Consider the following 16,262-nt stretch of genomic DNA (forward strand, 5'->3'; position numbering starts at 1 on the left):
CCAACACTAATCTTTGCACTCAAGCAGTATTCATTCGATCGCGATATCAACTCTATGCAACAGAACAAGACATCAGACGTCAGCCAAAGCTCCGAAATGTTCTCCGTCGCCGGACCCGTACCCATCTTCAGCGACCGGACGTGGGATTTCAGGCCCACGGTCCCATCGCCTCTTTCTTCATCGCCCATTCGCGCGTCATCACCCCTCTCGCCCATCAATGACAACACCGTACGCCACACACAATCCTCGCCTATTCCTCAACCAAAGTTCAAATACGCATCAAGAGCTACGAAACCGAACCCGATAGTTCGGAAACGCGAAAAAGCGCAGGAGAGCAGGCGGAAGTTGTTCCTCCAAAACGTGAGGCAGCGCGCGGATGATCGTCAATATCAGCGGCGGGACATGGAAGGCACTGTACGTGAAGGTTTTGCTACTGACTGTGATACGGCCTACTGACGTATCCGACAGCTTCTCAAGTCTGACTGGGATCGCGACATGCGGCAACGGCATTATGCCAAGCAAATTGAAGGCAACGCGGTGTTTTCCGAAGCGGATATCGAAGACGCGGCAGCTGTTCTCCAAGATCGCGCGCAACGGATTCCTGATAACACTGACGATATGATGGTTGATGCCATCGCCCAGGAGGAGCAGGACGAGCTCGATGCGTTATTACTCTCCTACGACCAGTCATCTGATGTGCAGCCCGAGACTGGCTCCTCGCAAATGATGCAGTCAGATTCATACGGCCTGTCAGACGACGAGGATTACGACTCGTTATTCATGAATTTGGTATCACAGGAAAGCAGTCAGCCAGACGCGTCCTCGCAAGATATGGACATGTCATGAAAACATGGCGATGATTACGGCTGGTCTATTTGCTTTGCGGCGTTTATACGAGACTATTTGGCTTTTGGGGTCTGGGGGTTGCTATTTGGCGTCTGGCATTAAACAGCGGTCGGAATATGCCACGAATGGCTACTGTGTGTATGCAAGCTCACGGGACAAGGCACCGGTTGTGTAGGAACATATTTGACGGGACTTCCATTGGAAAGTCCGATTATTGGGGATTGCAGCCCTCGTCTGCACTGAAAGCTTCTTGCGCTGATGGCATATCACCGACCAAATCAGACGGAGGTGAGCCAGCAGCTTGCATCTGTCTCCTGTTAGCGCGTGAAGATCCAAATTTGGAGAGGTTCCAACCTTTTGCATCCTGTCCACAATGTACTCTCTGTCCGCCGCGTTGGAATCGGCGTACGTCTTCTCCTCGAACTTGGCCACGATCTCCTTGACTAGCGCTTGTTGCTCCTCGTACCGCTTGAGATCCTCTGCTGGCGTCTTTTCCTTGTTCTTTGCTAACCACTCGGGAAACTTGTCGTTGAGCTCCTTCATAGGCTCGTACAGGATTTCTTTGTTAGTGAGCTGCTCCATCATGCCCATGAGCATCTTTGAGAACTCCTCCTCGTTGCCACCGCCGCCTTCGAGGTTGCCCTCTCCGAGTTGCTTCATCATCTCTGCGAGGAAATCTTCGGTAGATGACTCTGCCGCGGCTGCAGTCGCCTGTTGTCCTGATGCTTGCATGCGTTCCATGGTCTTCTTGATAGTCTCCTGGAAGGAACCGTCGGCAATGGGGTCGGAAACGGGAACTTTGCTTGAAGATGAGGCTGATGCTAGCGGTGTCGGCGCTTTTGCTCCGGTCGTGCCTTCGGCAAGGTTTTCCGTTCCTGCCGCAGCTTCACTAATCTGCTTAAACACGTTGTCGAATTGCGCTTGCATCTCGGGCTATGGTGAATGGTTAGCAATCGTATCTGAGTCGGCTGGCAGTGGAAGTCTCCCACATTCTTCTCAAATTCTCCAATCAGGTCAGCCATGCCGGCTTGGAGCTGCTTAGCGAAATCGTCGGAAGATAGCATCTCTTCCAGTGTCTTATCCTCAGAATCATCTTCCACAGCTGTCGCGGGTCTACCTGGCCCAGCCGCGGTGGTTCTCGCAGCTGACGCAGCAGGTTGTGCTGTTTTCTTCGGTTCCACATTCACGGCAGCAAAGTCATCGAGCATGTCTAGCAGAGTCAGTATATTCCAAAAGGCCGCAGAGGGTTCCCTATCGCAGGCGCACCATCCAAGTCGTCCAAGTCGTCTTCATCGGGGTCAGGAACATCCTCAACGACAGTTGTAGGCTTCGTCTCTTCCACTGGCGGTACCACGGGTTTCGCCTCGGCATTGCCGGCGCCGGCTGCGCTACCATCCTTCTCCATCTTTGCAGAGTGCCTCAAGATGCGATTCCCAAATACGATGCGTGCTGCAGTAAATCAAAGGCGCTTGGGTTCAGTCTTGACAAAGGTAACTTGCAGTGCGCATTGGTATAGAGGCGACAGGAACCGGAGCCTCGGGGCGCTGCAGGTGATGGACAGCCTCCGAAAGGTTGGGTCAAGATTGACAGTCGCACCGGGCTGGGATTATGACCTTTGTACGTGCAGAAAGATGGACTGTCAGATGAAAGCCGAGGAATCGGCCTGAAGCTTCTGGGTTGTCTTGCATCTGGGCAGGTCCATTAGCCCCACGTCAGATTCCCAGCACCCCGCGCCGCTGGACTAACACGGTATAGGGCGGGGTCCTTTCTCCCATTTGTCCATTGGGCGACCTGATGTTCCGCCTCGCGCCCCAGCCGCCCCCCTCCAGGAGCCCCAACTGCCCTGAGCCCCTGCGGAAGGTACCGCGGCATCTCACGTTTACCAGGTCTCACACCTTCCATCCGTTGGTCGATCGGAATCGGTACGTACCTTTACCCCGAAAATCTTCCGCCTTCCAACGCGGCGCATTCAGTGAGGCAAGTGCGAGGTGCCTTACCTTAGGTAACTCGTTGACGACTTCCACTCGCTGCGGCTTTGCCTTTACACACCGAACTATCTTCGGAATCCCTCAGCCTTACCACTTTTCTCTTCTACATCGACTGGCGTGACCGTTCTACGACATCTCCGCCATCCGAACGCCTCGATCCCTCGACTACGGCCCGATACGAAGGTTGAATCGTCCCGATTGTGCACAACCGCAACCTTTGCGACACGCGAGCCAGACGTCGCACGCGACTTCGGACACATACACTCTAAGCAACGATCACACTTCTCCACGATGTCGCTTTGCCAGAACAGACTTCAAGAGGAGCGGTATGTTGTTCAGCTACCCCGATCCTACGACCAATGCCTAACTGATCTGACTGTGCTACAGCAAGCAGTGGCGCAAGGACCACCCCTTTGGTTTCTTCGCGAAGCCTCAGCGTAATGCGGCGACTGGAACCCTCGACTTGAAAGTCTGGGAGTGCGGCATTCCTGGCAAGGAGAAGACGATTTGGGAGGGCGGCCTGTTCAAGTTGACAATCACATTCCCTGAAGGTATGTTACCTAGAGAAATGACAGTGGAGTGAAAGCCGGTTACTGACAATTCTGCGCGGAAAAGAGTACCCAACGAAGCCACCCAAGTGTGAGTTGAAAACACCCCTGAGCTTGCAACTATACAGTAAACTGACAGAAGTTCCTCAGGCAAATTTGTCCCTCCGCTGTTCCACCCCAATGTCTACCCCTCCGGCACTGTTTGCCTGTCGATCCTGAACGAGGAGGAGGCGTGGAAGCCTGCCATCACGGTGAAGCAGATCCTGCTCGGCATTCAGAACCTGCTCGATGATCCCAACCCCGAGTCGCCCGCTCAGGCTGAGGCCTACAGTCTCTTCAAGAAGGACAAGACGGAATACGAGAAGCGCATCAAGCGTGTTGTGAGAGAAAACCCGGCGCCTTAGGAGCAAAGGCAGCTATGTGTGAATAGATTTACGAGATCACAGCGTCATGCCAATAGGCAGGACTTCGGAGTTACGGGAATACCATACGGTCTGCTTCTCTGCTTTCGATATGTCATATGACAATGCAATAATGATATTGTGAGGGAAGCAAACAGGGGGGCCTTCAACCCACACCCCAGCTGTTGATCTATTGAATAGGATATTTGCGTGTGAGATGCATCAATTGAGTGCTTGGAAAGACGAACAGACGTGCTATGCGAATCGACTACACGAGCCTGGCACGCAGGTAGGTAATGATGACTCTTTTGGCGGTGATTCCAAACCCCACCAGACCGTGGTGGGAGTCTCATTTTATTACCCGTCGAAAGCCGCCGGCTGTGAATATTCCACCGGAACCAATGCCGCCGGGCTGTTGTGTCGGAGGAGCGCGCCTCCACAATAGCTTGCTTGGCATGAGACCCGGAACCCTGACACTGGTGACGAGTAAGTCGGGGGTTGGAAGAGTCAGGACTCAATGGGAGCGGGCGTATTACCAAACGGTGAAAGACACGGGCTCCCGAAAGCCTCGTTTTCCCGCCAGTCAAAGACTTCATCCCGAGCAAAGTGAGGTAAGTATGCCCGGCAGCGTTAAGAACTGCAGCTTCGCAGATAGAAGGCGTCTCCGTGGCACCATATGTAGGCTGTCGCGGAAAAACAGATTAACAGCAAGCAGCAAACAGCAAACGGCAGAACCACACCGACTCGTTGTCTGCGTTCTCGTTGGTGGCTGGGCACGATGCAGTTTCTTATCAGTCGGCAAGGTTAGGTAATTGGGAGACTGGTGAACTCTGACTGGCCAGTCCGCCAATGGGTGCGAGAGCCGAGATCGGCCCAGGGGACCAGCTATGTTACACTAGCGCAGCGCAGCAGATTAGCGTATCGTGCAGATGCAGCCAGTCACTGTGGTTCCGTCGCAGCGGACCTGCAATTTTGGCACACTCTGACACCCCTTGGGGATACTTTGGCACAGAGTTGTAGACGGCCCTGACGTTTCTGACCCTTATCGAAGCACCGGCTACGGCCTCCGACAACCCAAGCTTGGTAAAGTACCGGGTGTCAGGGCTGGGCTTTTTGTCGGATGAGCCAGGTGCTAGGGGGGGATGTCATTGTATCAGAAGCGCGGTCCAATGCTTCCAAGTAGGTACTCTCTGGGGCCGTTGCGGCAAATGGAAAGGGTAACTAATGTCATAAACAAATAACGATAAAATAAAAAACTGGGTGAAGCGCAGGAAGAGTCATAATTCTTTCACTCCCACCCCTTCACCCGGTTGCTCCCACCTCTTGCTCCGTATTTATTCTCCCGGGACACGTCTTTCGCCTCTTCGACCTTTTCTTGAGTTGCAAAGTTCATCCCATACACATACACAAACACACTGCCGTAGCTTCGAGAGACTGCAATCATGTGTGGCATTTTCGCTTGTCACCGGTAAGCCCAACTGCGAGATCGTCCCTACTTCGGCGCGGATGGAGGGGCAGCGCGAGCTCCCCTCCCAAAAAAAATTAACCCCGCCATGATGCCTCTGGAGAATGCGACTGACCGTGTGCGCGCGCAGTCACCCCGACGTCCAAAAGTTCAAGCCTACGGCTTTGAAGCTGGCAAAGGCGTAAGTTTTCCATCGTCCATCTGCAAGGCGCATCAATTGACCCCCAGTTCGCAGCATCCGTCACCGTGGCCCCGATTGGAGTGAGTTCTGAGTCACCGCGATGCGCTACTTCGGCACCAACCAAGCAGACAACTGACAAAACTTCCTCGCTTAGGCGGAAGCGTTATTTCCAACAAGACGAGTACGTTGAACTTGATCTCGACGATTGGTATTCCATCAATTGACCATCAATCGCAGTTCTGTGCCATGAGCGTCTTAGCATCGTCGGCGTCGGTATGTCCACCCTCAATACCTGGCCACGATTTCCACGGCTAACCACCCTCACAGAATCCGGCGCCCAGCCCCTTACCAACGATGATGAGAGCATCGTCCTTGCCGTCAACGGTGAAATCTACAACCACCGTCTGATCCGCAAGTCCCTCAAGCACAAATACCACTTCAAGACCGGTTCCGATTGCGAGGTCGTCATCCCTCTGGTGAGTCAAGATCACCCCGCGACCTGATACCCACAACAGTAGACATGGATATCTAACGTATCACAGTATATGGAGTATGGCCTCGATGCCCCGAAGCACCTCGACGGCATGTTCTCCTTTGTCTTGTACGATAAGAAGCAGGACCGCACAATCGCCGCCCGCGACCCCATCGGCATCACCACCCTCTACTACGGCTGGTCCTCAAAAGAGCCTGATGCGGTGTACTTTGCTTCCGAGCTGAAGTGCCTGCACAGCGTCTGCGACAAGGTTGAGGCCTTCCCGCCTGGTCACATCTACGACTCTGCCACCGGCAAGACCACAAGATACTTCGAGCCTACCTGGTGGGACGCCGCAAAGGTCCCCGAGACCCCGCTCGACCTCAAGTTGATCCGCGAGAAGCTCGAGAAGTCGGTCAGAAAGAGACTCATGGCTGAGGTGCCCTACGGTGTCCTGTTGTCCGGTGGTCTGGATTCCAGTTTGGTCGCGGCCATTGCCCAAAGAGAGACTCTGCGGTTGAAGCAGGCGGCCCTTGAGGCCAACGGTGGTGCGCTCCCCATGACGGAGAACCCCGACACTGGCGATGGCATGGTTGGTATCGACGACGACAACAAGCTGTCAACAGTCACATATCTTCCTCAGCTCAACTCCTTCTCCATCGGTCTCCCTGGATCGCCCGACAACAAGGCTGCCCTCGAGGTCGCCAAGTTCCTCGGCACCAAGCACCATGTCATGACCTTTACCATCGAGGATGGTCTTAACGCTCTGTCCGACGTCATCTACCACCTCGAGACCTACGATGTCACCACTATCCGTGCCTCCACACCGATGTACCTCCTTTCCCGTAAGATCAAGGCCATGGGCATCAAGATGGTTCTCAGTGGTGAGGGAAGTGATGAGATCTTTGGTGGTTACCTTTACTTCCACGCCGCTCCCGACAAGAAGGCGTTCCACGAGGAAACTGTTCGCCGTGTCAAGAACCTGCACCTTGCCGATTGCCTGCGCGCTAACAAGTCCACATCCGCTTGGGGTCTTGAGGCGCGTGTGCCCTTCTTGGACAAGGAGGTGAGTAGAGTGCAAATCCCGATGAAATCTCGGCTTCGCTGACTTTTTATTTCCTGTAGTTCCTTGAGGCCTGCATGAACATCGACCCCTCAGAGAAGATGATCACCAAGGAGAAGATGGAGAAGTACATCCTCCGTAAGGCGTTCGACACCTCTGACGAGCCCGGCGCCGAGCCGTACCTCCCGGACAACATTCTGTGGAGACAAAAGGAGCAGTTCTCCGACGGTGTCGGATACGGATGGATCGACGGCCTCAAGGACACCGCCGAGCTCCACGTTACCGATGAGATGATGAAGAACCCCAAGCCGGAGTGGGGCAGCGACATTCCGGACACCAAGGAAGCGTAAGCATCGTCCAATATTTATCCCTCTTCTGTTGTTGCGAAAGATCAGGCGCCGCTAACACACGATTTGACAGATACTGGTACCGCCTCATGTTCGACGAGCACTTCCCGCCGCATTGCGCCTCGACTGTCATGCGCTGGACCCCCACATGGTCCAAGCAGACGGACCCCAGTGGCAGGTGAGTCACAAGACGCCCCCCTCTCCCCAGTTCCCCAGTGAAAATGGCCAAGTCAGTTTGCTGACCCGTTGCATGACAGAGCTATTGCCGTCCACGAGCAGAAGTACGAGAACGCCGCATAAAGTGGTAATTTGGAGGAAAGACAACCTGTATCCTAGCACTTTACGTCAATGCGGGCGGGTAAAGGTAGAGGCGTCCTGGTTTGTTGGATTATGTAGACCCTCAACAAGTTTAGAGTCTCAAAAAATGGGAATTGAAGTTGTGATTACTATCTGCCATTGCGCCTTCATGAGTATTTGTGTAGATCGTTATTATGACGAAAAGTCTGATGAAGGTATGTCTGGCCATTTCCTTCTCTGTGTTCCTCTCCATAGGTAGTCAGGTCTTGGCCTGTTGTGTTGGTTCCCGGAGCTCACAAGAGAAAGCAACATCCCAGAGCCTTCCCCAGCTTCCGTTGACTTCTTCCATCCAAGAGTCCACTTTGTGTGCAACAATAATTGAGTGTGATTGCCCGGGAATGTTAGTGTGGTGCCGGTAATTGGCCAAGTGAGCATCCACAGTGACTCGGTTAGCCCCCAATATGAACAGTGAAGATGATGGACAACAGAGTCGGCAGTCAAAAGGTAAGGTGACACAATGGAGTAATTAGAGTTACACCACAAAGACAAGCGTATGAAGATGAATGAGCGGTGGTGCGAACAGGGACGAAGCAGCGGACAGAGGCAGGAACTAAGGGAAATAATTCTGTGCCTGCCTCTTCTCTCAGGCTTACTGTAAGAATCTCACGCCTGCCGGTTCTCGCTAACTCTCTTATTTTCTGTCCCGAAGTCAACCTTCCACTTGCTCTCGATTTCACCCTCTACACATTCACTCAGACACACGCAAACGAGTACAACAATCAAAGAATAAAATTGAAAAATCGCATTGAGCACCTGAGCCTTAGGTAGCCCACACTGCTGGCACTCGACATCCACTCTCTCAGTGCTTTACTCTACCTTATTACGATCCCCTGTCCTCCAGAGTCCCATCTGAGCTGGCCAGCCGACAACAATCCCAACAAACCAATAACAGATCCCCCACGTGCAGCCAAAAGCGTCCTAGTGCGACTCCGTCACAGCAAAGCTCCTCCGGACCGAATTGCGCCGGGAATCCCCGTCAACCAATTGATGCAACCAAAACATTTTCTCGAACAGCTTCCGCCCCAGCAGACCATCTCCTGAAAGGACACCTGCAACCCGCCTGTTTTTGCCCGTCGCATCTCGTCAACCGCTTTCCCATTGTCTACTCAATTTTTCTCCCCAAAATCCTCTTCCCTGTCAAAAATCAGCAATCATGTCTGTTCCTAACTTCGGAGACATCGCCAAGTCGGCCAACGACGTATGCGCTTTCCCTTTCTCCCTCTCTACCTTTCTCGGGTAATCGCGGACGTGGAAAATCGAGCTCTAGGCTCCTTCCCCAGCCGAGGTCATCTACGATAAAAGAAACCACTCAGCTGACATTGGCCTTCAATAGCTCCTCAACAAGGACTTCTACCACCTTTCTGCCACCACCTTCGAGCTCAAGAGCAACACCCCCAACAACGTTGCTTTCAAGGTCACCGGCAAGACCTCCCACGAGAAGAGCACCGCTGGTGCTGTAAGTCCCGCCCTAACATTCACCGCTTGACGATGCATCAAGGGTGGCATAAACGAACAAAGATGAACCTTAGCTAACCTTATCTTTTTTACCATCCAGATCGAGGGCAAATACTCCGACAAGGCTACCGGTACAGCAACCACCACCCATCGTTTAAAGCGCTTGAATCTTAGCTTGGGTCGAATATATGGACGGCCTTACGGCAGTCCAGTCTCATTCGCAGCCAACGTATCGCCAGGATTTGCACATTTGCTAATGTTCTACCATCGCACAGGCCTGACCCTCACCCAGACATGGAACACCGCTGCTGCCCTTGACACCAAGGTCGAGCTCGCCGACAGCCTCGCCAAGGGCCTGAAGGCTGAGGGTGTCTTCTCCTTCCTGCCCTCCGCCGGTGAGAAGGCCGCCGCCAAGAAGGGCGCCAAGTTCAACCTCACCTTCAAGCAGAGCAACTTCCACAGCCGCGCTTTCTTCGACCTCCTCAAGGGTCCCACCGCCAACATCGACGCCGTCGTCGGTCACGAGGGCTTCCTCGCTGGTGCCTCTGCCGGCTACGATGTGAACAAGGCCTCCGTCACCGGCTACGCCGCCGCTGTCGGCTTCCAGGCCCCCACCTACTCTGCTGCTATCACTGCCAGCGACAACCTCAGCGTCTTCGCTGCCTCATACTACCACAAGGTCAACTCCCAGGTTGAGGCCGGTGCCAAGGCTACCTGGAACTCCAAGGCCGGCAACAACGTCGGTCTTGAGGTCGCCAGCAAGTACCGCATCGACCCCGTCTCCTTCGCCAAGGTGCGTGATATTGTCCCGTTTGCAACCTTTTTGTATAATATCCTTACTGACCAATTTCCGCGTACAGTTCAAGGTCAACAACAACGGTGTCGCCGCTCTCGGCTACAACGTCCTCCTCCGCGAGGGTGTTACCCTTGGCCTCGGTGCCTCCTTTGATACCCAGAAGCTTGACCAGGCTACCCACAAGCTTGGTGCCAGCTTCACCTTCGAGGGCTAAGCCTTTGTTCACCACATGTATTCTTGACGAGGAAAATTCTTTCAGCTCCTTTCTCCGGCCGGGTAGCGGACCCAATGCTCTTCTGGTTTCATTTGGAGGCTCCTGTCTAGTGTAGATTAGTTCGGGGAGTAATTGAGTTTGGTCGACCGGGAAATCATGGTGTCTTTGCATGCGAGCGCTTCGTGCTGATCCGAACGCTTGGCTTTCGGTCGTGTGATTTATATCTATCATGATAGATGTCTACAGGTTTATGCGCAAGCTCTATTGCTTGGTCTCTATGATTTGGCATCTTTCTTCTTTCGGCTCAGTCCGCCGGTAGCAACAAAGGGTATGAAAAAGGAAAAGAACAAGATCCCGCTGACTACCAAAAACGCTCCCACAGAAGTCTCCTGCGGTCCAACCGGGACCTGCGTGCCCATGATCCTATGCGACCGCCGCGAATCCTGCTTTTGCTGTGTCTTTGTATGCGTATGCGAATCAAAGTGCCGCGGCGCGGCCGACCTCGTGTGCCCGTACGGATCAGACCCGGGGCCCATCCCGGGCTGTTCCTTCTCCGCGCCGGTGCCGGTGGTATCCTCGTGGGCTTCCCGCCTCTTCGCCGAATGTTCGCCCCAGCCGCCGGACCTGTAGAAGCTCGGGGGCGGGCCGCGAAAGGTTGTGCGCCGCCGGGAGAGGCCCGATGCGGGGCGGCCTCCCGCGGGACCCGAGCTGCTGTGGTAGGAGCCGCATCTGTGGGCGCCGTGGTGGCTGTTGTGGGAGGAGGAGGGGAGGGAGCGGTCGTAGGCTGCGCGTTTGGCGGGCGTGCCGAGGACGGAGTAGGCTTCTGCTATTGCGTGGAATTTGCGGGATGCGTTTGGGTCGTCGCGATTGTGGTCTGGGTGGTGGGTTTTGGAGAGGGCGTAGAAGGATCTGGGAAGGACGACGAAGGGTTAGTTTTAAGAGCCCTTGAAGACATGGCAATGATTGGGTGTGGGCAAGCAGGCCCATGGAGCGAGTATTGGATAGACGTTGCGGGCGGGGAATAGGACATGTTGCTATAGATCTGTGCCGCCTGAATGCGACCAGAATTATACATAATACACAGCCAATTGGGCTTGGGTATGTAGGTAGGAACATGGCACTCACTTCTTAATATCAGACGGCGAGGCATCGTGGGCGACCTTCAAGGTCTCGTAGTGGTTCGTGGAAGCGACGTCATTTCGAAGCGCACGCGACGTCGTAAACGTACGACACGGAAACCGAACTCGGAGGCAAATCTGTCCTGGTTCGACAGCAGGAGTAGCTCTCGTCTTCGTTGTCGTCCTCGTCGAAAATGCGCCGGCGCGGTAGAGGGAACGGGCCGCTGCGGGTTGAAGGAGCCGGGGGAGGAGCATGCCGGGCTCGAGCCCGGGCGTTTTCGAGGGGCTTGGTTCTCCGTGACGATTCGACTACGAGATTCAATTGAAGGAGACAATAGAGAGTAGTGGTGGGGGAGGAGCTGGGCGAGCTTTAGGTTGTTTGGGAGAAGCTCGGGATATGATGTCGGAGAAGGAGTGGAGGAAAGTGAGTGTGATTTCGGGATCTGGGTCTCTCTCGCTTCGTTTCTTACGTTCGTTGCGCCCGGGACGGAAGTAGTGACGAAATCGATGGTCGCTTTTGCTCTCGTCGGTCGGTAGATCGGAGCTTGGTGGTACCTTACCCCTGCGCCTCTGGGGTTGTGGCGCTGATTACATAAGGTAATGAAGGATCCAATCGCCTGCAGTGAGAAAAGTTGCAGAATTACGGAACAACAACAATACTCATGCTTCTAACGTGATTGATGTGAAGCAATTCTCAGAGCAACACACGTCATTCATGACGGTTTTGAAATTTTCAGGGATCATCTGGTATGGCCACTGCGCTATTGACTCTTACTGAGTCCTCGGGTTGGGAACGCAAATGACTCCTCTCAGCCTACATTTGTCCCGACGGTTTGAACAGCTTGGAGCGCATGAGAGTATATCTGAGGATGGAAGTTTGCTGACTTGTGCCTTTTGAAGTGAGCTCCCGCACTATGGATGGTGGTCAAGATGAGAGTTATTCTTCAGGGCGACTCCTGACCGTCGCGATCACGTATTGCTTTCTCTCCTGCAGTCTGGTCCAGTCACTCAGGCCGAGTACCCAGGATACACGATTCCTGCCCGCGTGGTGATGTTGATCTATTCTACGTCGCGATCTGGCATATCGTGTTCATTCTCGTAATGAGAGTCGAGCTCTGGTTAGCGTGGATACGGCCACAGTGGCCTCGTTGTACCTTAAGCCCCTCGTCTAGTCTCCTCTGGGCTTGTCATTGCCATGCCACTCTGCCTCATCCCTAATCACTGCCTCCTGTTCCTCGTGAAGCTAATTCGGCGTCTAGACTTATGATTAGCACTTCTTGTACAGAAGGTGGCCTGTATAGGAGGGTGTAGAATTTATGTAATCTCGGGGGGTATCAAGCAGGTTCCTCATACACTGTGTTTCCTTGGGGATTCTGTCTTCGAAGGAGCAGCGATGCTGCTGCTATCTTCTCCCATTACAGTGAACCCGTACCACCTTGTCATATGTCAGCTGTATCTCCATGGCGGTACCATATGTCGGTCTTGCCTTTGCCTCGTCTCAATCATGGAATGGTTGTACTACATCGTGTCGTCTGGACCGCTGTTCGATGTCTAGCCCGGATAGGGTATATGTGCCCTCCACCTCCATCCCTTCCCGGCTTCCTTCAGGGCTTGGGATTGATCGTTCTCTCATATGTATTTTTAACTTCCATCTGCCCGGGAAACGGGGGGGGGGGGGGGCAGCCGTGTGTTGCATGCTGGGAAGTGAAGCGTTGGCATCACGGACCTGGAGGCCCCTAGCCAATTGCTTACCTTACCAGGACCCGAAGGTGACAGTAAAGCAAAGGGTTTATGTTAAGAGATGAAAAGCTCTTGTAAAACCCGAGTACCTCTGGTGGAGTAGTGACTCACTTGTCCGTGGCGCGCTGTTAAGGCTTTCAACCACCAACAAATCCGGATATTATGGCGCGTCGCCCGATGCGATGTGTTGTCGTGAGAACTCGGAAAAGCGAGGTCTTGTATCCCTTATCCCTCACAGCCTTTGCGGTCATCTTTCTCGAAATACACATCCTCCGACAAAACTTGGAAGTTGACTTTGAGCAAAAGACGAGTTACCTAGCGGAGCTGATCTTCACGACAAATCTCCCAGATTCGTAAATGCAGAGGCTTCGCGACGCATTCAAACGCTCAGGGGCTCGAATAGACTTATATAATCTTTCTCTTTATGCTTAAAATTACAGTTGATGAACCTTACTCGCAGATGTCGATATCTGGGAGTGGTTGACGCTTCATTACGCTATACATGGAATGTTGATGTGCTGACATGGATATCGGTCTTTCGTATGATCCCTTTCCGACTTGAAGAGTCATCGTCGTCGGTCTCATGCTCTCTGGCACCCGCACGCGAGGTGCCCCGTTTGGCTGATGCATGATACGTTCTGTCGTTGCCACTGAGCGAGCCAAGCTTGATGCCTGGGCCAGCACTTCCAAGGGCGTCTCCGCTCTACAAGAGAGATTGGGTTAGACACCGTCTACAGCATGACGCGGAGTAGGGGCATAGCTTACCTCGCCTGTGATTTTGTAATTCCCGTCGTGAGAGGAGCCATAGTAAAATTTGAATAGTTTTCGCAGGGGAGGAAGCGACGATCCAATTATTCCCAAACTGCACTCGAGGTTGGAAGTAATGCTGATGACTCCTAGGTGATCTATAGGATAGGCATGCCGCGTAAGTTTATGTTTGAAGAAGAGAAAGTGTAGTTGTAGAATATGACTTACAGGCGATCTCCGTGGGATATTTCGCAGTGTCGTAATACTTGAGGTAGGGCATGCGGATGCAGGTAGCAATACTGGCGAAAATTCCGAGGCCGAGAATAGCTATGACTGAAACTTTCTTACGGCGAGACATTTGCAGGCCGGCCACAATAAAGAAGGGAACAATGGCGCATGTCCAATCCGTCAACATCTGAATCGCAGAGACGATGTAGCTGACAGTCTGCAAGCTGATCTTCTTTTGGCATGATCCCCTGTTAAACGAAGTCAGTGGACGGACGAAAAGGGGCAATCTGATTTCCAATAAAAAAGCTGATGTCCAATCGCAACATCCACTATAGCTCAAAGAAAGACTTACAATGCCGGGTTCCATGTTGCTGCAAGCGGGGTGCAGTTTGCAAAGACAAAGATCAAAGCCGGATGGCCACAACCACCATTACAGACATGTTGAGGATCATACAGATGACCACTCGCTTCCGTCGATCCAGACGTATACAAGTGAACCCAATGGCGCACTTAATAATAGTTGACGAGATGAAGTATAGTACTTCCCAGTAGGTCTGATACTCGGAGGCGCGAATCAAGTAAAGTTGTGATGGGAGGTCGGCATCGTGGAATCCTACGCCAAAGCGTGATGCAAGAACTGCGAAAACGACTGCTGGTATAAATGGAAGCTGTTGCGCTGTTAGTTAGCGAGTTTTCGAGAGTGATCTGGTATAGTAAAATGATACGAATGGTTGAGGAGCGCAAGGCTAGTGTCTAAGCCGAGGAGACCTACAGTTCCTATTACTGCCAAATAATCTTCAACGCCCCAGAGTCGTGATGAAGCACCTGATAAACCGGCACGAACGTAGATTCGGAGTGACACGACGATGACGCTGATAATGCCCAAGATGATGGCGACAAACTCGACGGCAGGCGCCAGGCCCTTGGGGGCAAGGGGCTCAAGTTGGTAGGCAAAGGCTTGTATCTGCTCCCCCGTCATAGAAGCCGCCATCTTGGGCGTAGTTCGGTCAACCCTATGGCCTCCGCTTCACAAAGGAGGTCGTTCTATGCCTTTTCTTCGTCGCGGACCCGAGATGCCAAAGAGGGGAAGAAAGCGAATCTCGAGACGAACTTTGATCTAGACTCTAGGCTGGAGACATCGGAGGAATTCAAAAGCGAAGTGGGATGCCGGGAACATGCTGCCCACCACATGGGAAGGGAGGCATTTTACTACAGACCGCGGTTCCTGGATTTGACTGACAGCTGGATGCTGTGGGGGAGCTCCGACGTAACGTGCATCCCTGGTCAACGTCTGGTCTCATTCCCATGTCTTCTTCCCATGGTTAGGTGGAGGATTTGGCTCCTTGGACGTCCCAGAAGAGGCAGATTTTCGTAGCCAACCCCACAAACGGAACGGCAATAAGAGCTCGTTGAGACTTTAATATGTAAATACCAAGGCAAGATATTCATTTTCAACATGTCGACCTGGGCCTTGGGTTTCGACGAGTCAGCGGAAGCCACATTTTGGTCGAGATGAGCCCTGCCTCGTGGGGCGAACTGTCAGTTTTCGTCCGAGGCCCTCGCGACACCCATGGCGACGAAACCCCTTTCTGCCATCAGTGCCATGGCTTCTTCATGGCAACTTTGCAAGGCAGCACATAAGCGAGACCATCGGCTCATCGATGCCTCCTCTTCGGTCAAGGTATGTAGGTTTCGCTAACAGCTCTAGCTGCAGTAGCTGAGTTCAGTCGTTAAGAGGATTGATGCAACCCAACCAGTTTTCGTGGTGCAGTACGAGATCGCCCCTGCCCGCGATCAACCGTCTCGTTACCATCTTTGACGTGGTGGCCGCTGCGGACGCTTGTGCCGCGGGTTGGTGCAATCTCTTTTCGTCCCTGGCCTAGAACTGGGGGTTCGTTGGCGTTTTGATAGGACCCGGGGGAGGGGATCCGGAGGCAGGGGAGTAGTAGCGAACTCCACCGCCCGACGCTATCCAGCCAGTCAAATAACGATGATCACCAGGACGGCACGTTGCAATAAATGAATCTAGCTGTGCCATAGGCTGCAGTTTTCGTAAAACGTCCAGGACCCTGTCTAAGAAATATGTCACAAAAAGCGGGCCCACTCAATGTGGGCAGCATTAACCACATCCATATCTCGTGACATACCCCCTAGACGCCTAGAGCTATCATCCGTATAATAGGCGTCTACACTGCGCCTTAGCCCTAAAGGTAGTAGACTAGTTAGAAATGGGCGTTTATACTATACCTTAGCCCCGAAGGTAGTAAACTAGTTAAAAAAACCCTGCTTATATAAA

The 16,262-nt window shown here is 53.2% G+C and overlaps 10 protein-coding genes across 10 annotated transcripts; 6 read left to right on the forward strand and 4 right to left on the reverse strand.

The window, feature by feature from the left end:
• Positions 1-54: 54 nt before the first annotated feature.
• On the forward strand, positions 55-846 carry CLUP02_10961 (uncharacterized protein; the record flags this gene model as incomplete). Its single annotated transcript, XM_049289932.1, has 2 exons — positions 55-414; positions 469-846. The coding sequence occupies 2 exons, from the start codon at positions 55-57 to the stop codon at positions 844-846; spliced, it is 738 nt and encodes a 245-aa protein (XP_049147077.1).
• A 129-nt stretch (positions 847-975) lies between these two features.
• On the reverse strand, positions 976-2,251 carry CLUP02_10962 (Pex19 protein family; the record flags this gene model as incomplete). Its single annotated transcript, XM_049289933.1, has 3 exons — positions 976-1,779; positions 1,836-2,056; positions 2,113-2,251. The coding sequence occupies 3 exons, from the start codon at positions 2,249-2,251 to the stop codon at positions 976-978; spliced, it is 1,164 nt and encodes a 387-aa protein (XP_049147078.1).
• An 874-nt stretch (positions 2,252-3,125) lies between these two features.
• CLUP02_10963 (SUMO-conjugating enzyme ubc9) lies at positions 3,126-3,786 on the forward strand (the record flags this gene model as incomplete). Its single annotated transcript, XM_049289934.1, has 3 exons — positions 3,126-3,160; positions 3,222-3,385; positions 3,533-3,786. 3 exons carry the CDS (start codon positions 3,126-3,128, stop codon positions 3,784-3,786), a joined length of 453 nt encoding a protein of 150 aa, XP_049147079.1.
• Positions 3,787-3,822: 36 nt separating this feature from the next.
• Positions 3,823-5,236, reverse strand: CLUP02_10964 (uncharacterized protein; the record flags this gene model as incomplete). Its single annotated transcript, XM_049289935.1, has 6 exons — positions 3,823-3,973; positions 4,036-4,466; positions 4,524-4,552; positions 4,613-4,668; positions 4,765-4,915; positions 5,104-5,236. 6 exons carry the CDS (start codon positions 5,234-5,236, stop codon positions 3,823-3,825), a joined length of 951 nt encoding a protein of 316 aa, XP_049147080.1.
• CLUP02_10965 (asparagine synthase) lies at positions 5,226-7,611 on the forward strand (the record flags this gene model as incomplete). Its single annotated transcript, XM_049289936.1, has 9 exons — positions 5,226-5,251; positions 5,379-5,429; positions 5,484-5,509; positions 5,584-5,610; positions 5,667-5,905; positions 5,972-6,967; positions 7,027-7,310; positions 7,385-7,489; positions 7,569-7,611. The coding sequence occupies 9 exons, from the start codon at positions 5,226-5,228 to the stop codon at positions 7,609-7,611; spliced, it is 1,797 nt and encodes a 598-aa protein (XP_049147081.1).
• Positions 7,612-7,735: 124 nt separating this feature from the next.
• On the forward strand, positions 7,736-8,709 carry CLUP02_10966 (uncharacterized protein; the record flags this gene model as incomplete). The annotated part of the gene is made up of 6 exons (XM_049289937.1): positions 7,736-7,823; positions 7,864-7,990; positions 8,050-8,076; positions 8,139-8,159; positions 8,256-8,378; positions 8,472-8,709. 6 exons carry the CDS (start codon positions 7,736-7,738, stop codon positions 8,707-8,709), a joined length of 624 nt encoding a protein of 207 aa, XP_049147082.1.
• Positions 8,710-8,821: 112 nt separating this feature from the next.
• On the forward strand, positions 8,822-10,133 carry CLUP02_10967 (mitochondrial outer membrane protein porin; the record flags this gene model as incomplete). Its single annotated transcript, XM_049289938.1, has 4 exons — positions 8,822-8,866; positions 9,002-9,124; positions 9,224-9,916; positions 9,984-10,133. 4 exons carry the CDS (start codon positions 8,822-8,824, stop codon positions 10,131-10,133), a joined length of 1,011 nt encoding a protein of 336 aa, XP_049147083.1.
• Positions 10,134-10,408: 275 nt separating this feature from the next.
• CLUP02_10968 (DnaJ domain-containing protein) lies at positions 10,409-11,506 on the reverse strand (the record flags this gene model as incomplete). Its single annotated transcript, XM_049289939.1, has 2 exons — positions 10,409-11,042; positions 11,259-11,506. The coding sequence occupies 2 exons, from the start codon at positions 11,504-11,506 to the stop codon at positions 10,409-10,411; spliced, it is 882 nt and encodes a 293-aa protein (XP_049147084.1).
• A 1,981-nt stretch (positions 11,507-13,487) lies between these two features.
• CLUP02_10969 (uncharacterized protein) lies at positions 13,488-15,244 on the reverse strand (the record flags this gene model as incomplete). Its single annotated transcript, XM_049289940.1, has 6 exons — positions 13,488-13,694; positions 13,757-13,896; positions 13,967-14,214; positions 14,477-14,634; positions 14,739-14,986; positions 15,184-15,244. 6 exons carry the CDS (start codon positions 15,242-15,244, stop codon positions 13,488-13,490), a joined length of 1,062 nt encoding a protein of 353 aa, XP_049147085.1.
• CLUP02_10970 (uncharacterized protein) lies at positions 14,982-15,849 on the forward strand (the record flags this gene model as incomplete). Its single annotated transcript, XM_049289941.1, has 4 exons — positions 14,982-15,233; positions 15,293-15,374; positions 15,484-15,647; positions 15,724-15,849. The coding sequence occupies 4 exons, from the start codon at positions 14,982-14,984 to the stop codon at positions 15,847-15,849; spliced, it is 624 nt and encodes a 207-aa protein (XP_049147086.1).
• Between the last annotated feature and the right edge of the window lie 413 nt (positions 15,850-16,262).

Source organism: Colletotrichum lupini, chromosome 5 (genome assembly GCF_023278565.1).
Source record: "Colletotrichum lupini chromosome 5, complete sequence".
Lineage (NCBI taxonomy): Eukaryota > Fungi > Ascomycota > Sordariomycetes > Glomerellales > Glomerellaceae > Colletotrichum > Colletotrichum lupini.